This window comes from Sceloporus undulatus, chromosome 2 (genome assembly GCF_019175285.1).
Source record: "Sceloporus undulatus isolate JIND9_A2432 ecotype Alabama chromosome 2, SceUnd_v1.1, whole genome shotgun sequence".
Taxonomy (NCBI): Eukaryota; Metazoa; Chordata; class Lepidosauria; order Squamata; family Phrynosomatidae; genus Sceloporus; species Sceloporus undulatus.
Window position 1 is genome coordinate 136,489,291 of NC_056523.1, and position 12,672 is coordinate 136,501,962.

A 12,672-nucleotide genomic window follows, 5' to 3' on the forward strand; every position below is an offset into this window, starting at 1 on the left:
GTGCATACACATTTTATATCTTTTTCCACAGAACCATGCAGTATATTTTCTAACACTATGCCATCACCTGGGCATGGGCTAAATTCCAATATTTCTAACCCAAATGAGGTGAAATTTCCTACAGACAGATTCAGCCAGCCAAAATAAAATAATCTACACATCATTCCCTGCAAAAATCAGCAGAAATTTTTGCTTTTTTTAAAAAAAAAGTCATTATTCTGCCTGCCCACCCCCCACCCCCGCCATCTTATCTCCAGTGTAAAAACAAAGCAAAAGTCAATATGTTAGTATGCCAATATTTTTTTCTTTTGCAAGTGCTTTATAAGCAGATTATTCCTCTGATGTAAGTGTCGTAGATAAGGCAAAGGGATAAAAAAAAAACTTGTATAATTAGAAACATTCCCTTGGAGGCAGGATATAATTCAGATCATGTAGGAGATAAACATTTACTCAATAGGTCCTTTTCTCTTCTCTCAACCCGCCCCTCATTCGCTTAAAAAAAGTGGAGGGGGAGACACAGTGTGGCAAAGATATTTTTTCCTCCTGCTGTTGATAAAAACGGTCTCCTATGAGATTGGGGGGTGGGGGGGAGACAATTTAAAAAGAAAGCTCCATCTCAGCTTAGCCAGCTGTTGGGATAAGTTTAACTTCTGATGCTGCATTTTCTCTGAGCTGTTTACAAATGGTGCAAAAAGAGAGAGAAATCTCCAGGCATAAAATACTCAAAGCAAGAGGTTTTGACACTCAAGAGCACCTCTGTTTAATATCTCTCTCTCTCTCTCTCTCTCTCTCTCTCACACACACACACACACACACACAGCGCAGGAGGAGAAAGAAGAGGGGAGGAGAAAGAAAAGTGAGCTCACGTTCACACATTGGTGAAGAGGCTGGTCTTCCAATGCCTTTGAATATTTTACTTTTTGTCAGTTCCCCTTCAGAGTCATACAAACACACATGCTGAGCTGAAGTGAACCACCACAGCCATGGACTGCACTAGAAGATCTGAAATCTGATCACACACAATCTCTCTCTCTCTCTTCCTTTCTGATTATCTCTGTTACATACCTCTGTCTGTCTGTATAGACAGACACACATACACAGCAAGGGAGGCAAGAACAGTATCAGCTAAACATCACCACCAAACAGAACACCTTATCTCTTCTGGCTGGATACACACACATACACACACACACAGAGGCACGCATACAAACATCTCTTTCTCTCCTGGCTTCCCTGGAAGATTCTGCTGGCTGTTTTTCATGGAGAAAGTCCAAGGAGAAATGGAGATTGAGAGATGGGAAAGAAATGAAGAGATGTCAGATGCAGAGAAAAAGGTGATCCAGGAGACATGGAGCAGAGTGTATGCGAACTGCGAGGATGTTGGGGTCTCCGTACTGATCAGGTAATTAAAATGGCAAATAAAAAGCCAAAAATTAAAGTAACATTAATCAAAGGTTGGATGACAGCAACTGTTTTCCTCAATGCATTTGTTGTGATTTTGGAATGCTTTCATTGCATTTTTTAATTTCAGAAGGCAGGAGGAGGAGATCTAGAGGGAGAATGCCATGGTTATTGCAGTTAATGAGAATCAATATTTCAGCTGGAACGGTCATCTTATTTGATGTATATGAAGTGAGAGGTTAGAAAGAAGGGATCGTTGTATGGGATTCGTTTCAGTGGTTATAATGTTGCTCATTGCTAATGGAATTATATATACACCAGATTCCTGTGTGAAATAATGCAACTTATGAGCCAAAATAAATCCCAAACAGGGCTGCCGAAGCTTGTCAGTACCATCTGCTGATCATCTGGGTTGCAGTGTCAATATAAAAGATAATGCTGAAGTTGTCTCTTGGGGCTGTCATGAAGGTAGCCAGGTGGGGGATGGAGTGAGGCAGACAGTGACAGGTAAATGAGCCCTGGATACAAGGTGGTTTTACCGTATTGGAAATGTCACGGTGAAATTATCTCAAAGTAATGGAATGAAAGTGTCATAAAAATCTATCAGAAAAGGAGATGGCAGGTACAATAAAAAAGCAGGAAGCTGAACCACACAATTTTCAGTGATGTGGGTTCTTATCAATGTGATTTCCATGCCATTAAAGGCATGTCCTTGTCCTTGGGTTACCTTAATCTTAGTCCCTCTAACTGTAAACAATCCTCTTTCACTGTCTTGTGGAATGTGGCCTTCAACCTGCTAGAATGTCCCTGAATATCATTTCAATTTCTGACCTTCTTTTGTGTTTCTGAAACTCCCAAGGATTCCCTTGGACTTGGCATACATGCAAGGGGCCCTCTTTTTGCTGGTATGAAAAGATCAATACAGGTGAGCAGAAAATGCGACCTGATGGTTAGAGATAGGAGACAAGAGCAACAAGCCACAGGACCTGGTCAACTCTGATTAAAGTTTAGATCTTTGGGCTTGGATTTAAAGCTCCAGTTCCAAACCTCATCAGGTGTTCTGAGAAACAAAGGCCTGTTACAGACAGGCCAAAATAATGCTGCTTCGAGTCACTTTGGAGGTATGGTATTTCAATGATGCATGCATCCTAAGAGTCCAAACGCCGCACTAAAGCCACGCTCCAGTCCTAAGGACTGGAGTGCAGCTTTGGTGTGGCTTTTGGACTCTTAGGACACATGCATCATTGAAATACCATACCTCCAATGTGACTCGAAGCAGCTTTATTTTGGCCTGTCTGTAACAGGCCAAAAGTACTTCAAAGTCCAGGTGTTTCTAGATTTCCCTTTATCATGGAAAAATGGGACAGGATTGTGCAGTGATACCGTCATGCTCAAAAAAGTAGTCATGATGATTTCTCAGCTTTCTATTTCTTAGAACTTTTCCATCAGAATTTTTCTGTGGGAATGTGAGAGCTGTTTGAACTGTCCTTTCCTAAGATGCTTCAGATGTTCACAAGTTTTACTGAGACATATAAGAGAATATAAGCAGACTTGCAACCCACATTTTTATTTATACTTGCAGGCAGGCTGTTTGAACAAAAATATTTGTTTGTTTTTTTGTTTTGTTTTGTTTTGTTTTCTCTGAGCTCTCTGGAAATTTGAGAAGCTTATGTTTGGGATGCAAGGTACCCTTTATCTTAAAGCACATTGTTAAAAAAATAATAAAGGATTGTCCCTTGTCCCAGAATATCACAGACACACAGAACATAATGACTTTCAAACTCATGTGGAGTTGCTAATGTTTGGAATATTAGCCAAAGGAGCTATGTGTAGGCACACTTATGCCAACGCATCCTTCCAACTCCAAAGCCATCCTCTATCACTCAGAACTCATATTCAAGCATTTGATCTGAGCTCTTGAAAATGAACAATGTAATCATATTTCCAGAGAACTTTCCCTTGAATTCACAGAAAACTATTTCTACGTCAGCAAAAAAATGCTGATATCTTTTTAGATATAGGGCAGCCAGATAGGATAAATGATCCATTAGGACTCTTCTGTCACTACAGTAATTCTGACTCCTAGTCCCCTCTCAAACAGACTAGAGTGGACTCTTCTGTCACTATAGTGACACTCATTCTCAGTCTCCTCCCTTGTAAGGGATCCTCAGATTTTGTTTGATTTCCATTTATTTCTCTTCACTGGAAAGTGTAAAACCACCAATTTGCCTCAGCTCAGTGAATTAGAATATGTTAATTCTTTGCCTGAATCGCTAAGACCCTGGTGTAAATGATTAGCTTCAGGACAGCTAGAGGTAATCAGCAAAACATTTTGGCACACTTGGGCACATCCAGCATAGACTCATGTACAGAGCTCTAAACCTTCTATTTTTGTGAGCTTTTTGTGCTAACAATTTCCTAACAATCGAACCAGCCATGGAGAAGGCTGCAGCTGAGGAGGGGTGTTCAGAAACAGTTTTTACTCCTGGTGTATTCAGTAGCCATAGGGCAAATTTACAACATCCGACCACAAACTCCTCAACTATGCAGACTGATTGCTTGGTTATTCATCATCTTATTGTCATCTTGAAATATACTCAGGAATACACAAACATGATCACTTCTTTGTCATGGAGAAATTCCTATGAAAAATTGCTCAATTTTTTCCTAAAGAAACATCTTTTACAGTTTAAAGTCCCACAGGCTGCTGACTCACTGCATCAGGTTTCCCTCCTTATGAAATATAAAATACACCCAGAGATCAGGAAGGTGGAGTAAATATGAACCATTTAGTACAAACAGTTATATCCCATGGTATCAAAAAATCAGACAAGTTAGTTTTTCAACTTACACAACCATTTGCTTCCTGGGTCATAAAAATGTGTAACAAGTAACAACATGCATAATTCTATGCTGCTAAACTGGGGCAAATGATGCAGACCTAGTGACTCCATCTCCAAATTCCAAGATTCTAGATTACTTTCAAGCAGCTGTTTTTCAATTAGCATGGAGGCAAATTCAGGATATGTCAAACAACAGCAAAAGACAGCTGAATATTGTGATATGACAGGCCGACATAAAATGTAGATACACGAACGACAAAACAAAACAAAAGGGATGTCCTTTACTGAGGAGCTCATGTAGTTTGCGGTCTTGTGTAAACTGAAGTGTCTGCTCATAGTAAAGAAGTCAGTTTACTTGTTTGCATGTTCAGTAAGAGGAGTACAAGCAGTCACCCTATACAGGGCAGTCATTTAATTAATCTTAAAGCTTCTTAATAAAGAGTTGTGAAGGGAGCAAAGGGTGGTGTGAACTATATCCTTTCATTTTTCACTTGTTCTGTTTTTTGCTTTTTTTTCTCTCTTAGATATGTAGAGAAAATCCAAAATCTAAAGGACCTCAAATATCCTTGCTCTTTCTGAATTACTTCTGCATTTGCAGGGATCTTCCTATTCCCCTGAAAAAGCAGATACTGTACACCAATTAAATCATCATAGACACATTACAGAGTGGATTGCTGCATGCATGTTGACACGTTTCATGTGCAAATGTATGTGCAGGCTTGCTGGTTGTGTCAGCTTCCATTCTGTTTTGCTGCCTTGCTTGAGAGCATGAGCACATAAATAATTTGATAAGGACATAAGAGCAAAGTCAGATCTTCAAGCACTTGTGCCTCATTCACCCTGGAAAGTTCCAGTGAACATTTTTGTTTTCCTTGTTGATGATACATGTTAGCACTATCCATATATGACCCAATCTAACTCTAGTTACACATGATTAGTCCAGTATCACTTTGCATCTCAATAAACATTTCATTGAGAATAAGGCAGCGTTGATGGACATCTGCACTTGGAAGCATAGTGGGCTTCTATTTTTCCTCTGTCTATCTAGCTTATCCAGATTTTTCACATCCAGCTTTCAGTTATTCCCCTTCAGTAAAGTAAACTGGATAGAAAATGGAACCGAACCTGAAAGATTATTGCGGTATCCTTGCAAGTCTGCCCAGTTAACACAATGGCCACTGGATTAATAGTGGCTGGACAAATAACAATGTGGTGTTATGAAGAGCTGACATTGAATTCATTAGATGTATGTATAAAATTACTGCAGTGTCACAACTCTGATAAGGGTATTGGGAAATGGGGGCAGGGAAGAACAATGATAAAATAACTCAAGAAGGAGCAACGGAGCTGATAATCAGAAATGCTGCAGCCTACTTTGTTTCTTCCAGCATTCAAGCTATGTTGAAATTAATTTCCAAGCAGGGTTCCACAGCAGAAAGATGATCATCAAATGCTGTTTGCAACATTGTCTGCCAGATTTAAATATTACTTAGTGAGGAAAGGAAGGGGAAGAAAAAATTGAGTCAGGATGTAATATAGTCTGTACTTAGTCCAGATTTCTAAAGTAACAGTTTAATGGGAGGGGGGTTGTATTCATTGCCCTCCCTTTCCTCCTTCAAGTGTAATACCTAAAGGCAGCACTAATATTATTTATTGGTCAATGTACCAACAGAAAGACAAATGAGGCAAATAGGCCAGAAGGAAATTCTTCTGTTTCTAGAAAAATGTGGTGGCAGCAATACCTAGGAGCAAAAAGGGTAAATGTGAGAGAGCAGGTATACGTCTCAACCATCAGACCAGTTCTATGTTCAACTGCATTTGATTTTAACCACTACTCTTCAGGCAAGTGACCTCACAGGATTTTTATGAGATTAAAATATGGCAAGGTTTGTAATATACTTTTGACACTGAAAAGTGCTACAGAAATAGCACAATAACTAATATGTAGCTAAAATTTATATTTCTCCTCAGCTGTGAGAAACCAATACTAATTCCAAAGATATTTGTTTCAAAGCCAGTGTGGTGCAGTGATCTGAACCATGGATAATGAATCTGGAGACCAGCGTTCAAATTTCAACTTGGCCATTGGGTGACCTTGGGAAAGTGACACTCTCCCAGCCTCAGAGAGTGGCAATGGCAAACCCCCTCTGAAGAAACCTGCCAAGAAAACCCTGTGATAGGTTCACCTTAGGGTTGCCATAAGTCAGACATGACTTGAAGGTACATCACCACCACCACCTAAATGCTCCAAAGGCATCATATCCGACCTGATCTTGGAAACTAAGCAAGGTCAGTTCTGATTATGCTTGAATAAGAAACTGCCAACAAATAACAGATGCTGTAGGCTATATTTCAGAGGAATGGAACTGACAAAACCATCTCTGAATATTTCTTGCCTAAGAAATCCCTATGAAATTCATGGGATTGTCATAAATTGACAGGTAACTTGAAGGAACATATGCACGCATACTATCTGCAGCAAAAAGGAATTGCATAAGAACAAAATTATTTTAAAAGTGAAGGCTATACATGACTTGTAACTAAAGTAACCCATGTTACAATCTAAGAGGTCAGGTCTCCAGACGTTAAGACTCTTGAACACTAGTGTTACACATTCTGAACAAGACACGCAACATATAAGGCTAGGTTGTGCATGAATATGCGTTACATGATGACTCTAAAGCATCTTTCTGACGTTGGCAGTATGGAAGGAGAACTGAGAAAGGCACAATTGTCTTAGTTTATAAAATACAGCAGAGCACTAGCTGATGTTCAAAAACAAAATCAGATCTATTCAAACAGAATATAGATTTAGTTGGCTATTAGAGAAGGTAGGGATTCCAAATGCAGTCCTTGAAATGCCACCAAACAATCAAAAATATCTTGAGATATACATTGAGCTGGTCCTGCTGTATGCAGAAGAGTGAACCAACTGGACTCAGGCAGGGGTGTGTGTGTGTGTGTGTGTGTGAAAGAGGGAGGGAGGGAGGGAGGGAGGGAGGGAGGGAGGGAGGGGGAGAGAAAATGTCAGCTATCAAGTACCCCAAGATGCACCAAAAAATTTAAAAGTGTTAGTCCTAGTAGAGGTAGTGTCCCCTTTGTGCTCTACTTCAGGGCAGTTATAAGCTTATATATTGTTTTGGCAGACAGCAGTCCTGTTGCCGTCACCATGTCTTCTGGTGAATCCTTTGCTCTTTTTCAGTGGTACAAATAAAGTAATTAGAGATGCAGTAAATAGAGTAAATAGTAAATAAAGTAATTAGAGATGCAATAATAAAATAGAGATGCAGTGGCTCAAGTGGTTAAGATGCTGACTGCAAAATCGGCAGGTTGGCAGTTTGAAGCCCAGATGCTGCATAATGGGATGAGCTCCTGTCACTAGTCCCAGCTTCTGCCAACCCAGCAGTTTGAAATCATGCAAATGCAAGTAGATAGATAAGTACCACTTCTCAGTGGGAATGTAACAGTGTTCAGTGCAGTCATGCTCGCCACATGACCACCAGAGCAGTCCTCAGACAATGCTGGCTCTTCGGCTTAGAAAATGAAATGAGTTTCGCCTCCTACAATCAGTTAAAACTAGACATTCATGTCAAGGGACTATCTTTACCTTTAATAAAGTAATACTTGCAAAAAAAATATAGGTTATATAGTCAAACCAATCAATCTTAGATAAAGCCTGAAAATGACTACACAAGAACAAGCCCCCTGAAGATTACAGATGTTTATGGTTACTTAACACACACACACAATTATCATAAAGTCTATGGAGCAGCATATCTGGTAACATAAATAAATAACCTTGGCTTTTTGCTTTTGTTTTTTTAAAAGACAAAGATGTTTCCAGACAGAATAGCTTTTCTTCATGGAAGAAAACGCTATGTCAAGTAGGTTCAGCATGTAATCTGCTTCAGACTCAGAGAAGGGACAGACAAAGTTCTCTATAAATAATTATTTTTTAAAAAAATAATTAAACAATAAAAATATATGCCTTGTTAAGGAATAATCCCTGAGATGTTTTATAACTAACAGTAATATCCCAAGAGAAGAAATAACTGAAAAGCATCTCTCTCACACACCCTACTCTAATTGAGCTCTTTAGCCTAGCAGTTTCTGACTTCTCTGACTGCCTTTGAATGCACAATAGCTCTGCTTATTGCCATCTTTACGGACCTCCTCACATTCTGGGTGAATTATGCAGTAGAGAGACTTTCATATCTGTGTCGGTTTGCCACCTGAGATGAGGTGGTACCCTACACATCTAACATACAAAGAGCAACGAGGATAGTAGCAGGGTGGTAAAGTCAATGTGCTCATCCCACTGCTCATATATGAGAAGACCTGCATGGAGTCACTCTTGCTTCCTGTATTCTTGATAATCTTCTGCAGCTCATATACGCTGGAATAATTTGAGTAACAAGAGCTTGCAGGTCAATCTTGAGAAATTATAGGAAATCAGTTTACTGGGAGTTCTTCATACAGGATTTTCATGCCATAATGGTATTCTTAACAATATAATGAAAAGGTTAGCATATGAATCTTAAATTACGAGTTAAATGAGTAATACATGAAATTAACAATTATAATGTCTTTGGGCCTGTGTAAATATAGAACAAATTATACACACACAGGATGAAGTCTATGGTTCCAATATTGAGAAGATAATTTTTTTTAAAAAAAAAACTACCTAAGACCTGCACAATTATGAAATTGTCAATGGTCAGGCTGGCTATAGGATTCTGGAAGTTCTGCTCAAAAAAACATAACTTTCCCAAACACTGGTTTCATACCACTTTGCAGTGAAACATTTTTTTGTAAAAAATATTCAAAGACCAAATCATGTCTGTAGCATTCATCAGTCAAGGCAAACTGATCTCTGAGGTATGTAAAAGAGAGTAGAACCAGTAGCATATGTCTGACAGGTGGATAAATATCTCCCTTATTGTTTGTGTGCCCTGTTTACATTGGGGCAAAAGCTAAAACCAGTAGAGATGTGCACACTGCAAATGGACTCCAGAAAACCAAATAAATCAATGTTTTATAGATCCTTCCCGTTGATCCACAGCACAAGATAAAGCCATTTCCAAGCTTGGCTACTGCGTATTTTGACTGTATGTTCATTATAAGCATTCTAAAATGGATTATATCAAAGTACACAAACAAGCTTATCACATGAACTTTAAAACTGGCTCAAGCCTCCCGGGCTGCAGCCTTGACAAAGGATGGAGGCGGGGATTATCGCATGCTAAATCGCCACCTAATCGCCAGCCGCCATCAGCCCAGGTCCCAGCTGCACTCTGCCAGCACTTTTTAGAAGCCGGAAAGCTTCCGACTTCCAAAAAGTGCTGGTGGAGCTCGGCTTGGACTGGCTGGGACCCAGGCTGATGGTGATCGGTGATTAGGTGGCAATTTAGTGAGCGATAATCCCCACCTCCATCCCGCGTCCCGGCTGCAGTCTGGGAGGCTTGAGCCAGTTTTAAAGTTCATGCGATAAGCTCCAAAGTTTGCCTAAACAGAACCATTTATCCTGGGTTGCTAAACCAACTAATGTTGCACCAACATTTGCAATGTTTCCTTCTTTGCTTCAAAAGTCATCATTTCACACAAAACCAGCCCTTAGAATTGAACCCTTTTGCTCATTTCTTCAGGCCTGCTCTTCAGGCCATTCTTTCTCCAAGTTACTATTTCTTCAGCATCATTTTAAAAAATATCTAGAAAGGGCTTTTTCACCATGTGACCCACCTCACCACGGATCTTGTTGTGAATGAAATGACTTCCCTGTTTGCTGTGTTAACCTTTTAGGCTTGGCTATGTACCAACATGACTGATGGCACATTAAGCTCATGCAATGCAACATGTGCTGGCAGTGGCTTCATCCTTGATAGTGCTGCACAGCTGGACTTTTGCCCTAATCTGCATGACTAACCAGAAAAGAATATGACTGGCATGTGCATTCAGAGTAATATCTCAATCCACATCTCACTGGATGTGGTACAGTAACATGTAAAGCCCTTCTTTTGCATATTAAATTCCATTACAAGTTGAGTCTCCTTTATCCAGAATTCTGAAATCTGAAATATTCCAAAATCCAAAATTGTCCACATGGCTAGCTAAGATAGTGGCACCTTTGCTTTCTGATGGTTTGATGTACACAAACTTTGTTTAATGCATACAATTATTAAAATAATACCATCAGGCTATATATATACACAGAGTGTATCCAAAATATGAATGAATTGCGTGTTTAGACTTAGGTCTCCAAAATATCTCACTACGTATATGCAAATATTCCAAAATCTGACACTTTGTACATATGTAATCAATCTAACAGGGCTCTTTTTAAAAGAGATCCAGAAACAGAGCCAAGAAATTACAGACTTATCCCAGATAAAATGGTAGAAAATGTTATTAAAGTTAGAATAAGTTTGCACATGGGAGAACAAGCCTTGCTGAGGATGAATCAACTTAGGGGCTGTGCACACTGGCAGGAAAGGCTGGGTTGGGAATGGAGTTGGGGTGTAGCATCCATATGACGCATACCCCAGCTCTGCCCCCAGGACAGCATGATGCCATGCGCCGCACCACACAGCACATGTCTTTATGGTGCTCCTCTAGCCCTGCGTCTGCACGATGCAGTGCCAAAGGAGCACCATAAAGCCACAGCGGCATAGCTATTGTGCCCTTTGCAGAACAGACCCACTTTTTGCAGCTCCTTTTTGCGCCCTGCAAAGGCCAGATCGGGGCTGCGGCATGCGGTTGCCACAGCCCCAATCTGACTGTAAAAGGGGCAGCAGGAGGCCACCCCTGAGGGTGGTCTGCACAGCCTCATAGCTTCTGTAAAGTGACACTTGGATAATTAATCTTTTGGGATCCTGGTGTCTTTTAGAAACTACTGCTAGCTCAATGTTAAGTCGAACGCTTTCACAGTTGTCATCCATAGTTTTTTGTGGGTTTTTTCAGGCTATAAGGCCATGTTCTAGAAGAGTTTTTTCCTGAAGTTTCACCAGCAGCTGTGGCTGGCATCTTCAGAGAATGATGGCATGGAAGAGAATGGAGTATGTATACTGTTGGTTGAGGGGAAGTGATTTATATTTTGATCTATGTATTGTTCTGTGGTTGAATGGCAAGGCATCAAGGTGTCTATTTAATTAATGATCCATTGTCTGCTGGGAAACCACCCTGACCCTGGGTGATTTTCATTTGCATGGGCTGGGTCTTGATTTTGGTGTTTTTCAGGACTGGTAGCCAAACTTTATTTACTTTAAGAGTTTCTTCTTTCTTGTTGAAGTTGTCCAAGTGTTTATGGATTTCAATGGCTTCCCTGTGCATTCTGACCTGATAGTTGTTGGCATGGTCCAGAATTTCAGTGTTTTCAAACAGCATTTTATGTCCAGGATGGCTTATAATGTCATTCAACAATAGAACAATACATGAATCAACATGCAAATCACTTCCCCTCAACCAACAGCACATATACCGCATTCTCTGAAGATGCCAGACACAGCTGCTGGCAAAACGTCAGGAAGAAACTCTTCTAGAACATGGCCTCATAACCCAAAAAACCTACAAAAAACTACTGCTGGCTCCTCTACCTTGGTCATTGATTTTTACCCCATCTGGACTATATATCTAGATTTGCCCTTCTAACTGGCTTTTCACAGACCTGAAATTGACTATTTTATTGTTGCTGTATGCCTTTAAGTCATTTCTGACTTATGGCAACTCTAAGGCCATATCATGGGTTTTTCTTGGCCATGTTTGTCCAGAGGAGGATTGATGACTGAGAAAGTGTGACTTGCTCAAAGTCACCCAGTGGTTTTCATGGCCAAGCTGGGAATCAGATCCTGGTCTGCAGAGTCACAGTCCAATGCTCAAACTCCTAAGCCAAAATTAGACAGATTCATGGGGATGTTCCTTATGGCTAACCACTTGCTATCCAGCATAGAATCATAGAATAATACAGTTGGAAGAGACCACAAGGGCCATCTAGTCCAACTTCCTACCATACAGTAACACAGAATCAAAGAACCCCGACAGATGGTCATCCAACCTCTGTTTAAAAACCTCCAAAGCAGGAGATTTAACCACACTCTGAAGGAGTATTTCACTGTCAAACAGCTCTTGCTGTCAGGAAGCTCTTCCTAATGTTGAAGTGGAATCTTTTTTCCTGTAATTTGCATCCATTGCTTCATGTCCTATTCTCTGGAGCAGCAGGAAACAAGCTAGCTCCATTCTCAATATGACACACCTTCAAATACTTAAACAGGGCTATCATATCACATCTTAACCTTCTCCAGGCTAAACATACCCCGCTCCATAAGTCCTCCTCATAAAGCATGGTTTCCAGACCCTTCACCATTTTGGTAATCCTCCTCTGAACATGCTCCAGCTTCTCCATGTCCTTTTTGAATTGTGGTGCCCAGAATTGGAC

At 40.3% G+C, this 12,672-nt stretch overlaps 1 protein-coding gene across 2 annotated transcripts in view; it reads left to right on the top strand.

The window, feature by feature from the left end:
* Nucleotides 1-589: 589 nt before the first annotated feature.
* The window catches only part of CYGB (cytoglobin), an 89,034-nt gene continuing 76,951 nt past the window's right edge, over nt 590-12,672 (top strand). For both annotated transcript variants that reach the window (XM_042454080.1, XM_042454081.1), the window contains exon 1: nt 590-1,402. In XM_042454080.1, coding sequence (XP_042310014.1) covers nt 1,260-1,402 — 143 coding nt within the window. In that variant the 5' untranslated portion in view covers nt 590-1,259. The remainder of the gene's footprint in view (nt 1,403-12,672) is intronic.